The sequence below is a fragment of the Melitaea cinxia genome, chromosome 15 (genome assembly GCF_905220565.1).
Source record: "Melitaea cinxia chromosome 15, ilMelCinx1.1, whole genome shotgun sequence".
Lineage (NCBI taxonomy): Eukaryota > Metazoa > Arthropoda > Insecta > Lepidoptera > Nymphalidae > Melitaea > Melitaea cinxia.
In genome coordinates, this window is record NC_059408.1 from 15,546,323 (window position 1) to 15,570,165 (window position 23,843).

Below are 23,843 nucleotides of genomic sequence, written 5' to 3' on the forward strand. Positions count from 1 at the left end.
CTAGCAATCATTAAAAAATTATATATTTATCACAAAATTTAATGATTATCTAAGATGCATTTATTGCTTTACATGAAAATCTATAAATATATATTTTTTTTAATAATTATATTTTGGTTTCTCTATTTAACTATTACGCTTCAGCCTGTAATATCCCACTACTGAGCAAAGGCCTCTTTCCCTATGTAGGAGAAGGATCAGAGCTTAATCCACCACGGTGCTCCAATGCGGGTTGGCGGATATATTCCTTACTATGAGTAACGATCGCTATCTGGTGCACATGATGACAACAGTCTCAGCGCTACGGATGAGTCAGGCCATCGTCACAAACAGGTGATCAGCCACGAGGCGGCGGTACCTGCAGCGCGGTGGCGCGCTGCTCCTCGCGCGACGCCTGCAGCGCCGCCTCCAGCGCGGCGACCCGCTTCAGCGCCGCCTGCAGGTCGTCCGACAGCTTCTCCATCTCCTTGTGCACCGTGTCCCTGTAACGCAGCTGGGTATTTCACATCTCGCGGCCGAGTGGACTCGCGCACATTGTTTCACGCGAAGGAGGAAGAAATATATATATTTATTATTTTTAATGTAAATGTGTTACAAGAAAGAAGAACATCAGACGCAAAACACTGACTCAGGAACCAATCACTCACCTCCCACTCGCACACGGTCCGCACTCACATCCCGCACGCACAAAGGCCGCACTCACCTCCCGCTCGCACACAGACCGCACTCACCTCCCGCTCGCACACGGTCGGCACTCACCTCCCGCACGCACACAGGCCGCACTCACCTCTCGCTCATGATGAGCGTGTACTCGGCCATGGCCGCGTTGCGCTCGTCCGTGAGCCGCTTGATGTCAGCTCGCTCACGCACGCCGCCCTCCCACTGCCGCACCACGCTCGCCACTTGCTGCTTCAGGGCGTTCCGTTCACGTATCTGAAACAATGTTATTTATATATATATTTAAGTATATATATATATAGATCAGTTCTTGATTCACCATCAAATTAGAAACACTAAGCTTTAGTGCGTAATTTGAAGCATGGTTTCAACATTACCAATACACCTCACGTTTGACAATTAAAATGTAAATAAAAGAAGGCATGGGCACTTAAAAGCACATAATGTTCATGTTATGTATTAAAAAAAAATTATATTGAGGTCACTGATAACAGAAAATATCCAATACAGTGCCGAATAAGTGTCACACAATCAAAATACTAAGGCGTTTTTGACACAACGTAATATGTAGGTCAATAGGTCAAGAACCTAGTCAATTTGTATTAAAATAATTGTATTGAATTTTAATTGCTATGAGCTCATATGAAAGAAAATCTTACCACAGCATTTCTCTCTTGTGTCAACTCGTGGCACTGCGTCTTCAACCTACTGTTCTCTTCTTGTACAATTCGTAGGTTCTCTAGTGTAGCATTATTGTTTTCTATCAAGTCATCATACCTATAAAAAGTGGAATAAAAATATCGTACCCCTTTTTGCTAGGTAACATCAAACCTATGAAATCGTTATGTATATTTGATTCAAATATGATTTAACTAAATTCTGAATTATCAAAACTAAAAAATATACCTTAAAGAAGACCACCGCTAAATAATACTGTTTTCAAGCAGTATTGTGTTACTGTTGGTGAATAAGGTGACCAGAGCTCCGGAGGGGATTGGGTCGACAACGCGCTTGCGATGCTTCTGGTGTTGCAGACGTCTAAAACCTACGGTAATCGCTTACCATCAGGTAAGCCTTACGCTTGTTTGCCAACCTGGTTATATTAAAAAAAAATCAAAGTAATAACATCCAAGGACCATGCTTGAAGACTTTAGGACTTTTTAGTGATTAAGAACATTTAATAACTCAACATGTATTATTGAACTTTCGAAAAAAATTCAAATAATTACTTATCGTAATTAAAAAATTTGAACATTTAATTTAAAATTTAAGCCACATCAAACTTTTTACTGTTATTCATAAACAAATAAGCACAAACCTCTTTTGGAAACAATCAAACTCTTCCTTGAGAGCCTCGTATTTCCTGAGAGTATGAACGAGAGCATCTGAACCTTCCGCGTTACTATTTTGTTGTAAGTGTTGAACTTCACGCTCGAGTCTGAAACATCAATAATACCATTTCACTTATTACGTTTTTCTTAAAAAAACAACTTCCATATTAGCTTTCTGTCTGATTTACACCCGACACAGGATTCACATCCTAATGAAGACTCTGGAGTGGTGGTGGAGTTATACTTAATACTCACATTAAATTAAGAACCTATAACGCTAAACATATGTAGATAATGTATGAAATATTTAATGTTGTTGTTATGTTTATGTATGTGTATTTTAATTTATTTTTGTTTCAACATACTACTACCTATAATTGTGTTTGCTCGCAAACGAAAAAAAACCGACTTCAATTACATCGACAAGTAATACAACGTAGATCGACGAAAAAATAGTCAAGTAACTACGCGTTATCAAAGATTACTCAAAAAGTAGTTATCAGATCTCGATAAAATTTATATGTGACCACATGATAAACATCAGCTTCCGATTAAATTAAAAATTATCAAAATCGGTACACCCAGTAAAAAGTTATTACGGATTTTCGAGAGTTTCCCTCGATTTCTCTGGGATCCCATCATCAGATCCTGGTTTCTTTATCACGGTACCAAACTAGGGATATCCCCTTTCCAACAAAAAAGAATTATCAAAATCGGTACATCCAGTAGAAAGTTATGCGGTATAATACAACGTAGGTCGACGAAAAAAGCGTCAAGTAAAAACGCATTATTAGATATAACTCGAAAAGTAGTTGTTAGATCTCAAATAAATTTAAATGGGACCAATTGGCACACACCACCTTTCGATTAAAACCAAATTTGTCGAAATCGGTCTACCCGGTCAAAAGTTCTGATGTAACATACATAAAAAAAAAAAAAAAAATATATACAGTCGAATTGAGAACCTCCTCCTTTTTTGGAAGTCGGTTAAAAATATATAAGTTTAGAATGTCTCTTATATTGTAGGGGCAGGGTTTTTAACACACACTTTTTTCTTTTCATCTAATAAATAATTATGCATAAAACTTCACTGAACCCTAATTAAAAGTAGTCAAAAAACTTATAAATTACTCGTTCATCCTTTAATAATATTTGAACTTATATAAACACAGTTTTTCACATAAAACAATTCTTAAAGTCAAGGTCTAGTTGACATATTTTTATCCAGCAAAACTTACAACTAAATGCAAGTTAAAAGAAAACTTTCATGACAAATAAAATTCAGGAAATATACAGAAGTATTTAAACAACCGTAAATATAAGGCTTATATGAATATTCTAGGTTTTTTTTTGGTTTAGTACGAAAAGAATAAAAACTTACAAATTCAAAAAATATATATATAGTTTACTTTTTTTTTAAATGCGGTGCGGGGATTCCCGCGTGTCGATAGGGACAATTTTTGCACGGAGCGGCAACGTCTAGCGGTGTCAGTAAAAACGTCTTTATTTCTTAAATATATATAATATTAATATTGAGTATGGATAGTAGGTAATAATCCGTAACTTTGTTAATTTTTGAGATTATTGCGCGATTCTGTCGCTAATCTCAGTTGAAATCATTTGGATAAAAATATTTAATTACTAGATTAGTATCACGCGGCAACTGTACATTTTTCAGGATTATAAAATTGCTTCCCTTAAGTCTAAATTGCGTCATCAGAATCAGAACAAGATAAAGTAATAATGAATACATAGAATATGGTTATCTCATTTTACCGTTGATTGTCGTTGAGCAGGTCGCCATATTTGCCGCGAAGGCTGCTCGCCTCCTGCGCGGACACTTCCAGCTGATTCATCGCTGCCCGGTGCTGACCACGGAAGTACTCCAACTCCTGGGAAATTGGTTACGGGTATGCATAAAACTGCAGATAATCGCGTGTTTTATGTTTCTGGTATATTTTTTGTTCAGCGGCTTTTTTTTTTTGACAAAACCCCTGTCTATGAAAATGCTAAGACCTGTGCATATAAAAATTTTAAGAAGCAAAATTTTATACCTAGAAGTGTGTTTCTATTTTTCTTCAACTTAACGTTAGACCTAAAATCAAATATTACTCTATTAAATTATATTTGAATAGCACTATTGAGTTGTGAAGTATCTAATTACGAATGTAAGACGATTATAAAGAAGAGTCGAATAGGAAACAACCGTTACCCCCTTGTAAAAAACGTCAATACGTTACTCTAAAACAGTGATTCCCAAAGTGGTCTATATCGACCCCTAGGGGTCTATGACAACCTGCAAGGGGTCTACGTCACCGAAAAAAAATTTTTAAAAAAAATCAACGGTAGTGGATGTCAACACATACACTGATACGTCTCTACGGTCTACGACACAAAAAAAGTTTGGGGAACTCTACTCTAAACTATAGAATACAAGCCTTTGCTAAGAATTAATCCCATTTCAGGTACAATTACTGAACATTTATTAAATACCAATCATAATTATAGGTCAGAATTCCGTTAACGAGATAAAAACAAATTGTAGAGAAACGTTTGAGTTCAATATGCGGATGTTCGAATCAAACAACTTTTGGAAGTGATAACAACCGTGAACCTCGAGTCAGAACTCGCGAATCGTGAAAAGTAACGGAGTTTTCATTACAAACTTTAAAGAGCGAATGTGTACAATATTCTCCGCCGAACTTTTAATGAGCTATTCGAAAGAGCATTTCATATTTCGCCCTCAAGTCTTACAAAAAAGAGAAATTAGGCTAATACTTTTCAACGGCACTGAATACAACTCTCAATAATATATGGGTCACTAGGGCAAGTTTGCTGTTTTACTATTTTCATTTCTGGAACGCAAATTTCTTTGAATAGTAGAATAAAATTGCTACATTACTCTCAATAGCTTCATTACCCCCGAGCTCTGGATAAACGAACTATAATTAACCGACTTCCAAAAAAGGAGGAGGTTCTCAATTCGACTGTATTTTTTTTTTTTTTTTTTTTTATGTATGTTACATCAGAACTTTTCACTGGGTGGAGCGATTTCGACAAATTTTCTTTTAATCGAAAGGTGGTGTGTGCCAATTGGTCCCATTTAAATTTATTTGAGATCTAACAACTACTTTTCGAGCTATATCTAATAATGCGTTTTTACTTGACGCTTTTTTCGTCGACCTACGTTGTATTATACCACATAACTTTCTACTGGATGTACCGATTTTGATAATTCTTTTTTTGTTAGAAAGGAGATATCCCAATTTTAGTACCATGATAAGGAAACCAGGATCTGATGATGGGATCCCAGAGAAATCGAGGGAAACTCTTGAAAATCCGCAATAACTTTTTACTGGGTGTACCGATTTTAATAATTTTTAATTTAATCGAAAGCTGATGTTTGTCATGTGGTCACATATAAATTTTATAGAGATCTGATAACTACTTTTTGAGTAATCTTTCATAACGCGTAGTTACTTGACTATTTTTTCGTCGATCTACGTTGTATTACTTGTCGATGTAATTGAAGTCGGTTTTTTTTTCGTTTGTCTGCAAACACAATTATATCGACTTCTATTCAAGTTTCGTGAAAATTTTTCGTCAATACGTTCAATAATGTCTTGCTTAAGAAGATTTTTTTCAGTCTGCTTTAATATAAAGTAAAATTAATATTTGAAATATAAAAACATTTTTGTGAAAATGCGAGTCTAAGTTTAGGTCAAGTATGCTCTGAACCCAAGTACAATAGTTTCTCCAGAACTAACGACTGTAGTGATGGCACACTGTGAAGGCGTTTGTAGACATCATTAGTAGTAAATTTTCTTATGGCAACATTTTTTAATTATCTAAAGATTTGAGTGAACAAAATCCAATACAGTGCTAAGCATATTCCTTATAGGGTAATGTTACAAAATCATGTGATTTAAATCTTCCCTTCAAAAATCTTCAAGTTCTAATTGGTTTATTAAATTAATAACTTTAGGTGTCTAAGACAATATAAAGAAGCTGTGAATGTTTCTTCAAACATGCTATAGTCATTAACAAAGAGAATGATAAAAAAAAACGAATTATCAGCACAGTTAAAACTACTAAAGGCATAGATTCATTGCAATGCTTATCATAAACATCATTATTTTTTGTCATGAAATACCTCTTCACGCTGCAGCTTTAGTCATCCAACCAGATTGTTTATTAATGTTACAATACTGGCCCATCTTGTATTATACGACAAAAATGGAAAAGTGAAAAAATCTTAACATTGTAACTTGCCCTCAAATTCTAGATATTTCTGATAGAGGCACCTAGCACCACTTCTAAAGGCTCTAACTAGAATGTTGATGACGTCATACTATTACTAATAGTTCTTGTAATACTGGTACAAGTACAAACTTACCTTCATAACATGTTCACACCTTCTTGACGTTTCGGTGTGTTGTCGTCTCAGCTGATTTAAATCGTGAAGGGCCTTTTCGCACTGCTGTTTCAGGTTTTCATTAGCCTGTTTGTTTATGACGTCATACTGGCCCAGCTCGTAGGGCGCACTCATTGCGTGTGTGTGACTGGTGTAGTTTGGCTTGTCGTAGCATTGTGATGATGATAATACATCATACTCAAGCGGTATCGTGCTTATTTGTGTTGTATTATGTCGCTCATTGCTGACGTAGCTATGGGATATTGATTCTGGAATAGAGAACAATAATTTAGTGTACTCGTTCCAAGAAGTGCTATGTTTAAAAATAATACAATAATTAAAACTAAAGTATAAAGAGAATTTATACATGGAAAATTGTTTATGACAATCAATGAAATTCTTCTTAAGGATGAATGGCTTTCATCAACAGATTTTACACCTAGTTAATAAAGGTCCATTCAAGTATTATGTAATACAATTCCTACAGACTTTTGATGATTCAATCAATTTTACTATTGAGGGATCCCCCTTAAAACAAAAAGAGTTGCCACCTACTAGAATTTTAATTCCCTAGTGTTTTTACTTATGAATAAAAAAATTCATGAAAAAATTAAATACATCATAATGTAGAATTACCATTATTAGATAGAAATAGTAGTGTTTGTCAACAATTATTAAATGCTTAAATTATTTTTACAAAAATTAGTTTTATGTAGTCTTTTAGTGAATTTAAACATTATAGAATATAAAAAATACATTAAACCAGCTAACACAATCACTTAACTGAAAACTTACAAATTAAAGTTTATGGAAATATATTGTTCTAACAATTGAGATTCATGCATTGAAAACGTAATATTCTTTAATGATTTCACTGTCAACATCGTCATTTCGTTTTTACACAATCTATTAAAAAGTGTAAGTTCCTTAAAAAGGAAGAAATGATTGTAGGATGATAAATACTCAAAAATAAAATCTGATATTTTCATAAAATTGTACTATGTATACACCTATTTCTTCTTAACATGATTTAATATTTATATTTTTTCTCAACAACACTTACCATTACTCCCATTGCTTTCCAAAGAGGATGTCCCGGATGCCATAATATATCTGAAAGTATATTATTTTATCTATAATCATCTTCTTATCTATAGTATAAAGTATACACTTAAAATATTACTATACCTTCTTAATTATGAACTGTTGCCCATTGTCTTTCAATTTAACAGCATAATGTACTATCTTATAAGACTATTTACTTGTAGTTATTTATTCTTAATAAAAGCCAAATCTTAGAGTGCTTGACACGGTTTTCACGCTCTAATGATGGTTGCAAAACTTCTAAACCACAAGTGTTGGGCTGTTGCAACTTCACTGTTTACACAGGACGAAAAGTACTCGACATTATGTGACGATTCGCCAGAAACTTCTCCGCCACCCGCAAATATCGGATAACTGTACACCGATACGGTCCATAAATACCATCACCGAACATTCAAAACACCGAAATTACCACAAAAAACTGTCCTTTCGCTACAGATATGGTTTTCACGGCAAAGGAGTTAATACTTTTTTACAATGTAAACAGATAGTTTATTAAGAGAGCTGTAAACTAAATATGGAAAGCACACAGTTTTTTAGTTATTATACGATCTAACAAGAAAACAAAACTATTACACGTACTTATCAGTACTAATTTGCCAACATTTCCCGTTTCTGTTCTCTGCCTTTTTTAGCAAGTAAATGAATGAATGAATGACGGACACAAAAGAGGACGACATATTTAGGAAGTGTTGTCAATGACAAAATATTTAAAATTTAAAAGCGGATACCTACTGCTTTCATTCATAATCATAATTGATGAAATAATATTCTATTAGTACTTGAGAAAATTAAAGTAAATCTAATATCATGGTTGGATTATCTTTGCTCTGTTTTTTGTAAGTAATATTTCTCTTTTTTGACAATGTAAGTCACAAAATTTAATTTTTTTATTTAAATTTGTATATGTAGCAAGTAAAACGAAAAGGTTAAGTTTAAAAAAAACATATTTTCATTACTTAACAAAAAAATACATTGTTCTTTCTAATAAGATTGTATTGATGGTGATAAAAACCTAAGTAGATTCCAATTGTACTCAGTGTTTCTGTTCGCGTATCCGACCATTACGGCACTATTTTCTCGTAATCGTCGTTCGAATAAATGACACGCAATAGCGAGGAACCAATAAAAAAAGACGCGCAAATACAGGAGTTTTATAAATCAAGTGAATAACATAAAAACAATTTCGTCAAAATTTACTGTTTCATTTTTAAAAAAATATAAGGTTTTGCAAAAGTTCAGAATAGCGCGTAAAATTGATTGTTTTGATGTCGCAGGGAGGCATGATCACGGCGTGACTTCCATGCCCTGCGTTCCTACGGAAGGGCGTGCGGATTACGTTTACTATGAATGATTTTATCTCTTTCTAAACTCGTGTATCTGTGAATGACCGAGTGTAATAGCGAGCGTACCAAATTATGGATTGAAAAGCGTTTGTTGTTGTATTTTGATATTTGCACCGCATTGCTGCGAAGTTATTGAAGTTTCGTTATCTCGTTCGTGGATCGTAGTGATTTGATTTAAGCAGTCATATGGCGCCTGCAGGACTCGTCCGGACGCGAATTAGTTACGCCGTTCGATTTGTCGAGCGCTTTACTATTTACGCACTATTGAAAAGAGATAGTACGTATTTTTAGTCGCGTCGACGGTGAGACGAGTGACTTTCATCACGGTGCGTAAACAACTTCAAGGTTATCCGTCGTGTTTGTGCCAGTACTGATGCGGAGGCGCTGACATGGCTGCGATGGCGGAGGGTGGCGCGGTGGTGCGTCAAGGCCACCTGCGGAAGTTGAAGACGATGAAGAAGAAGTATTTCGTGCTGCGCGCCGAAACGTCGGAGAGTTCCGCGAGGCTGGAGTACTACGAGTCTGAGAAGAAATTTCGCGCTGGGGCAGCACCGCGTCGAGTGCTGCCGTTGAAGAGTTGTTACAACATAACAAGGAGATTGGACCTTAAACAGAAACATGTGATTGCGTTGTTTACAAAGGAAGAACAATTGTGCATTGTGGCTGAAAATGAACAAGATCTGCATGCCTGGCTCACTGCTATCCTGAAGCAGTTCAGGTCAGATGATGCCAGTGACGAGCTTCTCCATCCCATACGTAAGTCATTCCTTCTTTTTAATATTTAACCTATAAGTATTATGTTATTGTTTGATTTTTTTTATCTTATAGTGTTTTCTAATAGGGATAAAGAAATAAATGGTTTGGTAAATATCATAATACATATCTGTAGTATTCTTTACATATTTTAATTTATACACATTTTTTACAAATTATAAAATTACTATTATTATAGTTAATAGCAAATTTATTTTTATTACATATAAACACAATATAATACACAAATTCTTATTAGACAAGATAATTAACAAAAGTTAGGTTAAAAAATATTCACCTTTAAATTTTGTTTCAAAGTAAATTAATAGTTTAAAAATTACATTAATAATAATAAATATTTTATACTATTATGATAATAATAACAAATGTCTTAAGTTACATTAATATAAAACAAATATAATTTTATCAGTTCTCAAAATAAATAAAAAATTAACTGTTTTCCTCATAGAAAACGTAAGCAATTTGCAATTATTATTTAACTTAAGGATAAATTCAATATAAACAAATGCTTCATGTTAATTATTTGCGAATTGTTATAATTATACATTTTTTAATTTATTTTTTTCTATTTTTTTTTTTTAATATTTTAGTGTTATAAAAACTATTCTTATAGTAATTTTTTTTAAAGTTTATTTTGACCAAGAAGTATGGTTCGGTTGGATATAAACAATAATTTTTCCTTTTTTATTATCAATAATATACATTAATATGGGTGTAGTGAACTGTAATGGCTTTCAATGGTGCCAAAATAGCATAAATGATTTCATCAATGTCACACTAAAGATAATGCTTCAATTAAGTTACTTTTTGTATTTTATATTTTTTACAGTAATATTCCTATTAACTGTAATATATGTTTTAACATCGATCGTTACTCATAGTAGGGAACATCGTGGTGGATTAAGCTCTAATCCTTCTCCTATATGGGGAAAGAGGCCTATGTCCAGTTGTGGGATGTTACAGGCTGAAGCAGGATGTTTTAACAAAAAACGTTATTTTAAACATTATCAATAACAAAATTAAATACTATAATGAATTTGTGACTATCTGTATATCACGGGTGAAATTAAATTTGTATTATTTATTCACATACTAGCCAAACCGACAGACTTTGTCCTGCCCTAATAACTGTTACATACAAGAAATTAGACTAATCGTTATATTCTCTGAATTTTTCTAATTTTCTTGTATGTTTTTTTTATATAAAATTAAGTTGAAAAACAGCTCACCTGATTGTAAGCGATTATTGTAACTTAAAGATGCCTTCAACACCTCAGGCATCGCAAGCAAGTTTTACGACTCTACCCCCAATCTCCCCCAGGAGCTCTGATCACCTTACTCACCACAGGAACACAACACTATTTGAAAGCAATATTATTTAACTCTGATCTTCTGTAAGGTCGAGGTACTTCCCCAGTTGGGCTGCTTGGGATTTTGAGCAAGATATTTTCTGCTGTACCCTACCTCAGTTTAATTTTAATTTTGCATTCTTGAATTGGTCCAGTCATTCTTGAGTTTTGCTCTTTGCAACAGAGTTAGTGATTCATTTTATTTATATAGATATAAAGACATGACATATAATCAGTTTTAAATATCACTGTGAAAATGGTTTCCATTTAATACAAAGTAGTTAACCTGTGTGGTTAAACGTGTGTTAAGTTGAATTCCAATTAAATTTAATGCCTATATACAACCTTAATGGTTGATTATTTACAGCCTACAAAACATAAAAAATATTATCTTTTTGTTGGTATTATAAAATCTACTTTGTTATATGAATGTACATAAATTGTCAAGGATTATATTATAATAATCGGTCACCAACCCGCTTACCCAGCGTGGTGACTATGGGCAAAACACATGAGTTCACGTTATTTTTGGCGTAAACTTGTGGAGGCCTATGTCCAGCAGTGGACTGTATAGGCTGTAATGATGATGATGATTATGATATTATAATAAAATTTACAGAATTACTATTTTTATATAAATAAATAATTAAAAGCAACATTACTCTAACGTAGTCATTATGGTAGTAAAAAGTAAAAAAAAAATTGTTGAATTCAAACATTAATAGTGAGGCAGAAATTGAGATTATTATCAAAAGCCAATAAGTATATAAAATACATAAATGTTTGCCGTACACACACGGTCCTCAGTTCCTACGGTTGGCAATGTAATGGCCCTATTTTAGGTAACAGCTGACTGATGTAGGTACAATTTTTTTTTTGGGCGGTAAAAGAAGAAAGTAAAGACTGATGGGTGGGCAAAAAGCAGGGTGACTGCAAACTGTGCCGGATGTTGTTACATAAAGACGCTATCACTGACTCGGAATGTACATTTTGCTGAAGATAAACAATAAAATACTCAATAATTAATCTACATTGTCAATAAATATATATTTAATTTAAGATGTATGAGACTTGTTAAATGTCTCACACAAAAGCTAATTCCACTAAACCCACATATCATTGTCATTTATGTTTCTATTTTGGAATAATATGTTAGTGTTTTGAAATTAAAAAACAGTCTTATCATTTAAACTTTATAAATCAGACCTAAGTGTATAATTGATGCTTTTATATTTAGGATATTATAAAAAATAACAAAACGTTAAAGTTTTTGGTATTTATGGATTATATTTATTACCTTTATCTTTGAGAGATAGTTTTTTTTTTTCTTTTTTATGAATTACACGATGTGTTGTAACTGAGTTTTACAAGCTAATTAAATATGTACACGACATTATACGTCCTATATTATGGTTATACAGTTTATATTACATTAAATATGGTGTACAGTGGAATCGATAAGTCATGTGATGGAAACCTACTCATAGAGATCTCAAGGCAGCCGTGTCATTAACCTTATGGTACTTAGATAATGTAAACAAACCTATGTCTTCTTGATTAATAATAAATAATAATTTATTAATTCCAATAATAGTTCCTGCATATAATATAATTAAATTTACGAAGGTGTGCAACATTTTTGTAGCACTTTTTTTTTAAATTGATAGAATATAGGGTTGTGACTTTTGAATGTATTGAATTTTTTAATCATCAAAATGCTTGAACCAAAATTTCGTTTTATAAAATTTTTAAGCATTTATAATTACAATAATTATCTTGATTAATAGTAGAAATTTATTTATGTTTTTGTTTTCTTTTTTATATATAAATATTTTTTTCTGTTCAAATTAAATAAAATGATTACAAAGTTATAAGTTTCGGAAATATTAAAAGAACAAAAGTATAATTATAATTATTTATTGTTTAAAAAAGTAACATAACATTGGATCTAATCTGTATCAAGGCTTAACTTATGTTACACAATGCCATGTACTTAAAATTAAAATCTTGTTATTAAAACTTTAAAAAAGAATGCCATTTCCCACTGTATTATTTTGACTGAAAATAACATTCAAGCTACCTACTTTTATACCAGCCTTGAACTATAATTTGAATAAAATTAGACTTTATTTTTATATCGGTAAATTTCAAAATTGTTTGTATTGGTAATGTAACAGTTCCCCATACATATTAGGTGTTTATGATTTCTATGAAACTGGGGAAGTCCCTGACATACCGATTTTTATTTTATGTTGTAATTTTTTATATAGGTATTTACACAGATGTTAAATATTGATTTATTATTATAGGTATTTAATTATACTCGTAGATAATATGTGGTCGAGTTTAGTGTTCTTTTAACAGGTATCGTAACCTGGTTCTGCCTATTTTTCATGGATTATGTATGAAATATAGATGATGAAATTTTAATTTAAATGATTTTAAATTCACATTACATTATTTCACATTTATGCTGTGTGGTTACGGCATTAAAGAATGTATCCACCCCCTCTCATCCCGTGGGTGTCGTAAGAGTCGACTAAAGGATGGCAAAGTTCCACTACCACCTTGGAACTTAAAACTTGGCGGAATAACCATCAAACTACTGGCTTTGAAATACACAGGCCGAAGACGAGCAGCAGCACCTTCGGTGCGACAAAGCCAGCCTGCGGTCACCAACCCGCCTGCCCAGCGTGGTGAATATGGGCAAAACACATGAGTTCGCGCCATTTTTGGGCGCGAATTCGTGGAGGCATGTGTCCAGTAGTGGACTGCGATAAGCCGATGTGATGATTACAGTATTGTGCTTTACTTTCAAAGTATTATAATATAAAGTAAGTACATGTCTTTAATTCTATTAAAATAAATGTTCATATATTACTACTTTAATTTACCTCAAAACAGTTGACTGAAAAAGTTTGTACCTTGTAGTAAATTATTTTCAAAAATGTGTCATATATTAAACACTATGATACAAACGTAATAAATATACGTATATTAAGAACACATTTTACATTTTGCACGTTATGGACACAAATTTTTTCGAAATATTCATATAACTTATTACTTTTAAACATGTCTTCTATCAACGATAAACAATTGATTCAAAAAGGGAGATAACCGTTATGCCGCTTCCGTAGGTATGGCGGATGTTTTATAAGCGGAAATGAAACAAGGAATAAAACTGAATATTCATTAAATCCATCTTAAGTAAGATTGTGTTGACGTACGGGAATGTGTAGGTAGAAATTTAGATTATATTTTAGATACACGTATACAAAGCGGAAGTAGGGATACTGCAGATTGTTCAGGTGTTGCAGGTAAAAAAGATCTCATCACCCATAGAGAAAACATTACCATTGAATATACATGTTTCTGGATAATTTTCGTTCGTTATCAGGTGATGATGATAACTGAGACCGCTTAACTTCTACGACTGCTTTCAAAGGCAAGGTCGGGAGACTGAAAAGAATCCAGACCGGAAACAAATATTTGTATAAACATATTTATCTAATCTAAGCGGGAATAGAATCCACGACCGGCACCAATTTCTCGTCATTAGTTGAGATATTTACAAAATTAGCTATGTGGTATGATATGTATCCTAATAACAAAATAAATTCGAAAGATACTGAGGATGTATGAATGGACGTTTGTTACTATTTCACGCAAACACTTGAACTGTTTGTAATGAAACTTAGTACGATAGCTGGAGGTCCAGAATAACTAAAAGGGATCGGTAATTACGGGGCTGAAACCGCAAGGCAGAGCTAGTGTGATGTATTAGATAAAACTCGAAAGAAAATTTTATTTAAACAAAGTTAAATTTAAACTTCTTTACTTGACTTAGGGAGAAAGCTGATGAATGCATAACGACAGCATTACGAAAAGTGTGATCGCAAGTTGAGAGGGAGATTAGTGAAGATAGAAACAGAGAGTTACGTTTCGTAAGTTTTACTTCAGTCGTGTGGTCTAAAGTACCCGTGTTTTTTTTACGCGGAACTTGATCTGTTTCACCAACAGAATCCCCCATTTCAAGAAACGTAGTTAGGACTCGAACGTGCTATATATCACTACATAGTATAAAACAAAGTCGCTTCCCGCTGTCTGTGTGCATAGATCTTTAAAACTACGCAACGGATTTTGATGCGGTTGTCTTTAGTAAATAGAGTCATTCCAGGGGAAGGTTATGTATAACATTCATAATATAGTAGAGGAACACTGATAATTTTAGACGTTTCTAATGTAATGTCGTTAATAAACACATTTTTTTTGCGCTTAAATTGAAACATTACATTTAAATTTTATATTTAGTACCAGCATTGCACCCGTGTGAAGCCGAGGCGTGTCGCTAGTTACATATCTATACATATAATAAAATGGTAGGAAAGTCAAAACTGTACATTGAATATTTTTTTAAAGAATACTTGGGGTGTGATCTACAATCGATACCGAAGCCAAAAATATAGTTTTTAGAATTTTTGTCTGTTTGTCTGTATGTATGTCCGGGATAAACTCAAAAAGTACTGCATGGATTTACTTCAAATTTGGCACGAATATTATTTAGAAGTCGGGTCAACATATAGGATACATATTATTACGCTATCACCTACGGGGAACGAGCAGTGAACCTTTATTTCTTCAAAGCATTCTGTAACAACTTGTAATCTAACGACGGATATTTGAATGTTGTTGTTATTATGTTAATAACCATGTCATAAGCTAGCTTCACACTATAAATAAAGACATTCTGTAGTATATTTAGTATCAGCATTGCACCCGTGCGAAGCCGGGGCGGGTCGCTAGTAATAAATAAAATATAGATGTTTGACAGTCGTTTAGTCGATAAAACTTTAATTATTTTTATTTAATTTTTTTTATGGATTACAGGTATATATTTAATTAGCTGTATCATAAATTGTTATCAGTATGATAAAATCTTTTGCGTGTCATAATAATAAATATTATTAACTAGCTCTTATGTGTGAATTTGTTTGTTTGAGTTTTGTGATTTTAAATTGCATATGCAAAATTCACTTAAAAGAAAAAAAAACCTGAATTTTCTTTATAATTTTTAACAAAGATCTAATCGTTGATTTGTTAATTGTCATCAGGGAATGATAGGATTGACAATTTCATTTTTTTAACCGACTTCCAAAAAAGAAGGAGGTTCTCAATTCGACTGTATTTTTTTTTTTTTTTTTTTTTTTTTTTATGTATGTTACATCAGAACTTTTGACTGGGTGGAGCGATTTCGACAAATTTTCTTTTAATCGAAAGGTGGTGTGTGCCAATTGGTCCCATTTAAATTTATTTGAGATCTAACAACTACTTTTCGAGCTATATCTAATAATGCGTTTTTACTTGACGCTTTTTTCGTCGACCTGCGTTGTATTATACCGCGTAACTTTCTACTGGATGTACCGATTTGAATAATTCTTTTTTTGTTAGAAAGGGGATATACCTAGTTTAGTACCATGATATGGAAACCAGGATCTGATGATGGAATCCCAGAGAAATCGAGGGAAACTCTTGAAAATCCGCAATAACTTTTTACTGGGTGTACCGATTATGATAATTCTTTTTTAGTTGGAAAGGGGATATCCCTAGTTTGGTACCATGATAAGGAAACTAGGATCTGATGATGGGATCTCAGAGAAATCGAGGGAAACTCTCGAAAATCCGCAATAACTTTTTACTGGGGGTACCGATTTTAATAATTTTTATTTAACCGAAAGCTGATGTTTGTCATGTGGTCACATACAAATTTCATTGAGATCTGATAACTACTTTTTGAGTAATCTTTGATAACGCGCAGTTACTTGAGTATTTTTTCGCCGATCTACGTTGTATTACTCGTCGATGTAATTGAAGTCGGTTTTTTTTTCGTTTGCGAGCAAACACAATTATTTTAATTGCCAGTCTTGTAAGTTGGCCTTACTGACGCCGACGATATGCACCAGATAACCCACTAAAACCCAACGGTCCCTCCATCATAAGGATACGCCACGAGACGTTCCCACATGCTACGTACAAGGCATAGATTTCCTACCTACAATAACAATCGCTGAGGTATACGTCACCTACTACGTACTATTACAAACTCCAAGACTAGAAAAACAAGAAACGATTTTTTGTATAGCACAGCAGAAAATACACATATAATCGAAAGGAAAGACGTAATTACCGTCGGCGTTTATGGAAATTTTTCGCTATAACGTCAGAACGATCGTCTTTTCTTTTAGGAATTTACGTGAAAGTGTAAAAACGAGATATTAAACGTAAAGAAAACCGTGCGGTTTTTTTTTTATTACTGTAAACTTTCGTAATAATTATCATCATAAAATTTAATTCTCCAATCTTTTGTATTTTCCAACCATACGTACTTCGATAATTTATTAACATATAAAAAACCAACAAGTAGGGTGCAGGTACTCCGCTGTACTGATCCTGCGACATTTGTATATAGAACTCTGTTATTCTAAAGCTTTTCTTGTATTTGCTTTGCTTTAAAGAGTAACAAACATCTCTATACACGCGAGCTTCCGCGTTCATAATATGAAAAGGATAACCGACTTTGATAAAATCAGCTTTATAGCGAAAGAAGTTTCAAAAACACTGGAAAATCCCAAGATTTACGCTAAAACAATATATTTAATTTCACCCACTTATGATTTCTGAGTGAATATTGAAACCAACGATCAGGTAAAAAAAAATTTAAAATGCAACGCGAAAAAAATTAAACGGCAAAAAATCTGTATGGTATTTATTTTTTTCCATAATAAAACGTCTCACACTTAACGCGTTTTAGGGAACTAGGATTAATTCCTGTGTCGGGTGTCAGACCACGACAAACATCTGTATGTCCTATACAAATGTTGGTCATGAGCGGGGATCGAACCAGTTAATAATAATAATAATAATAAATTTATTTGTGTAAACACACTGCATCAGGTTAAAATTATATAAAAAGAAAACACATTGTACATAATTTACAACAAGGACTACAAAGAGGATGCAAACGTAAAACAAAACAAAAAAAAAAAAGAGACAATATAAACTTATCGATTAAAAGTATTTAACTAAGACATTATTTATATAAGTTCGTAGCATGCCTCACAAAAAGTGTGACCTCACTTTAAGTTAGGACTGTTAGTCCTAACACTGGTTTTGAGGACCACCCTAAGTTTTGTAATTTTGTTTTCATTTTGGCGGCATTCTGATAGAAATACACATACACATGGATACATACATAAACATAGAAATCTATGGATTATAAGTTAAGTAAGATGTATGTCTACCACAAGGTGAAACACAGTATCGGATACAAATAGTATTTTGCAATCATAGTTAATAACAGCACTCAAGAAATGCATACATTTATTGTATTACCAGCTTTTCGTCTGCAACTTCGCCAGCGCGGAGTACACGATTTTCCCGATTCCGTTTTTTCTCGTTAAATTATACGCCTATTTCACTCAGTGATAACGTAGCATTCTCCAGGTGAGAGAATTTTAAAATTCTGACTGAGGGCACAGTGGGAAACACATCCTGCTCAAAATCTGCATCAGCGCGACTGGGGAAAGTACCTCGGCAGCTAAATAACACTGCTGACAGTGACCATAGCTCCTGGGGGAGGGATTGTGGTTTAGGGTCGGCAACGTGCTTACGACGCTTCTGCTGTTGCTGGCATTTATAAGCTATGGTAATCGCTTACCATCAGGCAAGCCGTACTCTTGTTTGCCGATACCGATATATTTATTTAAAAAAAAAATTTGCGCTGTAATATTTGGATTTATTCAGCACAAACAAACAAAAAAGAAAAAATAATACCTGTAGTAATATGTATAGATTATGTTTCTGTAAACAAATCTAGATGAGGTTAAAATGCTGAACTACTACATATACACTTAGCGGTTTCATCATCATTACAGCCTATAAAGTCAGTCCACTGCTGGACATAGGCCTCCACAAGTTTACGTCAAAAATAACGTGTACTCATGTGTTTTGCCCATAGTCACCACGCTGGGCAGGCGGGTTGGTGACCGCAGTACTGGCTTTGTCGCACCAAAGACGCTGCTGCCTGTCCTCGGCCTGTGTATTTCAAAGCCAGCAGTTGGATGGTTATCCCGCCATCGGTCGGCTTCTTAAGTTCCAAGATGGTTTTGGAACCTTGTTATCCCTTAGTCGCCTCTTACGACACCCACGGGAAGAGAGGGGGTGGCTAAATTCTTTAGTGCCGTAGCCACACAGCACTTAGCGGTTTATTGCCGATTAATTATCCATTGCTTTGGAATAACGGTTTAAAACTAGCAAATTTTTTAGTCTGGATAAATATTTAATCACAATCGCTTTTGTGTTTTTTTTATTTTTAACCGACTTAAAAAAAGGAGGAGGTTACTCAATTCGACCGTATATAATTTTTTTTATTAACCGATTTTGATAATTCTTGTTTTGTTAGAAAGGAGATATCCCAATTGTGGCACCATGATAAGGAAATCAGGATCTGATAATGGGATCCCAGAGAAATCGAGGGAAACCCTCGAAAATCGTAGTGACGACTAGCGCTTTTGTAAATTTTTTTCGTCTACTTACGTTGTATTACTTGTCGATGTAATTGAAATCGTTTTTTTTTCGTTTGCGAGCAAACAATTATACACGATAGAGTCAAACGTTATACACATCTATTCCCTCTCAGAACTTCCACTTTTATAATATTAATAAGAATTGAAAGAGCAATCAATGTAAACAACATTGTGATAACTTAATTAAATAGAACTTAATATCCCGCTTAGTGTACTTCTAATATATAGGCTAACGTTATGAAATATGACACGCCTATTCTGGCCGATTAGTTTAATCCGTGATAGTTATAAAAATTGTATTGGATTGATCGTGTATATGGTGCTCCAATTGTCAATCAATTACTAATAATCAATACAAATAAACAATAAAATTAGAGTGTCTATTTGTAATATTAAAATAACCGCTTTTTAATAACACATATGGATGTATACATGGTTCATATACAAAAATAATATTTTTTACAATGTTTGTATATCTGTCTTTCTGTTTGTTCCGGCTAATCTCTGAAACGGCTGGACGGATTTTGATGGGACTTTCTGCTGATGTAATAAGGAATTTAGGCTACTTTTATTTTAGAAATTTATTTATTTTTTAACTCTACGAACTGAACTAAAACTTTTTTGTTAAATACCACGCGGACGAAGTCGCGGGCACAGCTAGTAATATGTTAATGCTTAAAACTCAACAACCCCACAGTAGGATCATAATCTTGTATCGGGTTTGGAAACATAACAGTCTGGTATTTTACGAATCAGACAGTAGTAGATTTTTTGAAGTAAAACTTCGGAGTAACCGTGTAAATGCGTGACGAGAGCGTTACGGACCGTGTGATCGGGCGAGAAGAACGGAAATTGAGGGGATATATAAGTTAGTGATGATAGAAAAACAGAGTTACGTTTCGTATATTACTGTAGGGGCTAAACAAGTTTTACTGCCGTCGTGTGTTCTAAAGCTTACACTTTTTTTTTTTTTTATGGTATTTAGTTTAATTTTTTCTTGAGCAAACTAAAAGTTGTACAGTGAATCCGCCGAGTATTTATATTTAAATAGTGAGTAATAAAAATACAATTTGTAATTGTTAATGTTACGTTGAACCGAGCGAGCGACACTCGTTAATCACTGATAAGTTACATAAACGGTAGTTTAATACCAAGTTAAAACCATTCGAGATAAGTAATTAGATTATAAATTAAAGGAACTTGAACTCGATGAAATTTACACATGTTTACAAAACGCGTATTTAACCACATAATTAGTCATTGATGTGACATCATGCTCAGAACATAATGGGGTGTAACGACCGCTTGATATGATAATATAATACTATTAACCCCCATGGCTGTTATATTATAACATTTGGCAAAGTAGCGATGTTTCTAAAAATCGTACCTACAGATTATGTTTCTTCGGCAAAGCTATCACTTCATCGGCTTTAATCTCGTTAGGTATTCGATTATTCTGAAAATGTGTTTTGGTATATATTTTTCACTAGCCACTGCCCACGAATTCGTTCGCGTTGAATAGTTACATGACAAAAACCCCGATTTTGAAACATTCTTCATTAATGCTCCGCTCATATTGATTTCAGCGTGATGATATATTGTCTATAGCCTTGCTGGATAAATGGGGTATCTAACACTAAAAGAATTTTTCAAATCGGACCAGTATTTCCGGAGATTAGCGCGTTCAAACAAACAAACTCTTCAGCTTTATAATATTAGTATAGATTTTACATACTTGTTTTTAATGTTTTTAAAGTACGGCACTGGTAAGACCACAGCGGAAAATATGTAGACAAAATCTTGGTCAGCCTAACGGGGAAGTACCAAAATCTTACAAAACCACACAGTCAAGTAATACTAGTCTTAAGTTTTATGTGTCCTTACTCAAAGTCAGCTAGCTAATCTTCTAAATTTTGAATATTAAAATTAGGAAATCGCGTTTCGGAAAAACTTATTCAAATGTATAATAATTAATACCACAAAGTACTAAACAATTGACAAAACAATATTTTTTCTTTCAGAACATGTTTGGCAAGTGAATGTACAGAAGAAAGGCTTGGGTGCATCAAAGAACATCCAGGGCTTGTATAATCTGTGCTTGACGGACAAAACTCTCACGCTCGTCAAGATCAAAAGCCACAACAACATTATCAGCGACCTTGGTATTCCTGAGCGAGTTGAATATTCTTTGAAGAATATTAGAAGGTAAGCGAGGCATCTCACCTTTAATATACACGAACACCAGCCAGTGTTACCTATGTATAAATAATTTTTAGCTTAGTCTAAAATTGTCCCAATTAAATTTATTTACCTCTAACTAATGAGTTCTGTTGTATAAAACAAAACAAAACAATTTACAAGGATCGCGCGCTTATCCTGCAATCGATTGCTACGTTTTTAACCGACTTCCAAAAAAGGAGGAGGTTCTCAATTCGACTGTATTTTTTTTTAATGTAACATCAGAACTTTTGACCGTGTGGACCGATTTCGACAATTTTTTTTTTTAATCGAAAGGTGGTGTGTGTCAATTGGTCCCATTTAAATTTATTTGAGATCTAACGACTACTTTTCGAGTTATATCTAATAATGCGTTTTTACTTGACGCTTTTTACGTCGACCTACGTTGTATTATACCGCATAACTTTCTACTGGATGTACCGATTTTTATAATTCTTTTTTTGTTGGAAAGAAGATATCCCAAGTTTAGTACCATGATAAGGAAACCAGGATCTGATGAAGGGATCCTAGAGAAATCGAGGGAAACTCTTGAAAATCCGCAATAACTTTTTACTGGGTGTACCGATTTTGATTTTTTTTTTTTGTTGGAAAGAAGATATCCCTAGTTTAGTACCATGATAAGGAAACCAGGATCTGATGATGGGATCCCAGAGAAATCGAGGGAAACTCTTGAAAATCCGCAATAACTTTTTACTGGGTGTACCGATTTTAATAATTTTTAATTTAATCGAAAGCTGATGTTTGTCATGTGGTCACATATAAATTTTATTGAGATCTGATAACTACTTTTTGAGTAATCTTTGATAACGCGTAGTTACTTGACTATATTTTCGACGATCTGCGTTATATTACTCGTCGATGTAATTGAAGTCGGTTTTTTTTTCGTTTGCGAGCAAACACAATTTTGTGCTATACGCTTATTGCTAACCATTTAATACAGCAACAAAAAACACTAGTTTTCATATTGATACAAGTTTTTCCCACATATTGTAATGCTTGTAGATGTATATTTTAAAAGACGCATCGAAGCAAAAAAATATATTTTAAAAACAAAAAAATTAATATTTCTTGGGAAACGAAGGCGATGACAATCGTCTCGCCTCCATATACGTTACACAATCTCGATGTTTTGAAAACATTTTAATGAATAACATTAATTTATTACGTTTGCGTTTTGTGTTTTCGTAAACAAGTAAAATCACACTATTTATATCCATATACATGTCCATTGTCGTTTCTGCGGTTAAGCGTTGACTGTTGTTATTTAATTAGAACCACTAACAGAAGTACATGTTAAAAAATTACGATGAGATATAAATTATGTTTAGGTGTTGAGTACACACATAATTTCTCATAAAGGCAGTAACAGCATGCGTTTTAGACGAACAAGGCCTCAACTATTCAAAAAGGTTAAAAAATTATTTTTAACATTTTCAAACATTACATGTTTTATGCCTGCCCAGCGTGGTGACTATGGGCAAAACACATGAGTTCACGCCATTTTTGGCGTGAACTTGTGGAGGCCTATGCCCAGCTGTGGACTGTGGTAGGCTCAAATGATGATGATGATGATGATGATGATGATGATGATGATGATGATGACGATGACGATGACGATGACGATGACGATGATCGACGACGACGACGACGACGACGAAACGACGACATGTTTTATAGCCTAAAAGATGTTCCCGAAATAGCTGTTGCGTATAAATTTTAGCGTACAGGATTCGTGCATTTTTCCAGGATGATAAAGTAGCGTATATTTTATCTGACACCCTAGAATGAAAAGTAGAAAATTATGTAATTATCTGAGCGATAAACTTAAGCAAAATAATAAAAATCACTTCGATCTTGCTGGGGATGAAACAAAAACAAATTCATCTCCTAGAAACCGTACATTATACTATCTGTGCCAAGTTTCATCCAATTGCTTTCTGCGGTTCTGGCGTGATCCAGTAACATACATCCCGTCCATTCAAATATTCGCATTTATAATAATAGAAAGATTATTTTTCACT

General features: G+C 33.6%; 2 protein-coding genes across 2 annotated transcripts in view; one reads left to right on the plus strand and one right to left on the minus strand.

Annotated features, from left to right (window-relative positions):
* The window catches only part of LOC123660221 (disks large homolog 5), a 28,838-nt gene extending 20,645 nt beyond the window's left edge, over positions 1-8,193 (minus strand). Inside the window, exons 1-8 of the mRNA XM_045595321.1 lie at positions 8,110-8,193; positions 7,487-7,536; positions 6,406-6,692; positions 3,786-3,901; positions 1,997-2,116; positions 1,338-1,455; positions 788-933; positions 359-482 (exon numbers count right to left, since the gene is read on the minus strand). Coding sequence (XP_045451277.1) covers positions 359-482; positions 788-933; positions 1,338-1,455; positions 1,997-2,116; positions 3,786-3,901; positions 6,406-6,692; positions 7,487-7,529 — 954 coding nt within the window. The 5' untranslated portion in view covers positions 7,530-7,536; positions 8,110-8,193. The remainder of the gene's footprint in view (positions 1-358; positions 483-787; positions 934-1,337; positions 1,456-1,996; positions 2,117-3,785; positions 3,902-6,405; positions 6,693-7,486; positions 7,537-8,109) is intronic.
* Positions 8,194-8,794: 601 nt separating this feature from the next.
* The window catches only part of LOC123660206 (insulin receptor substrate 1-B), a 39,273-nt gene continuing 24,224 nt past the window's right edge, over positions 8,795-23,843 (plus strand). Inside the window, exons 1-2 of the mRNA XM_045595307.1 lie at positions 8,795-9,629; positions 21,606-21,789. Coding sequence (XP_045451263.1) covers positions 9,263-9,629; positions 21,606-21,789 — 551 coding nt within the window. The 5' untranslated portion in view covers positions 8,795-9,262. The remainder of the gene's footprint in view (positions 9,630-21,605; positions 21,790-23,843) is intronic.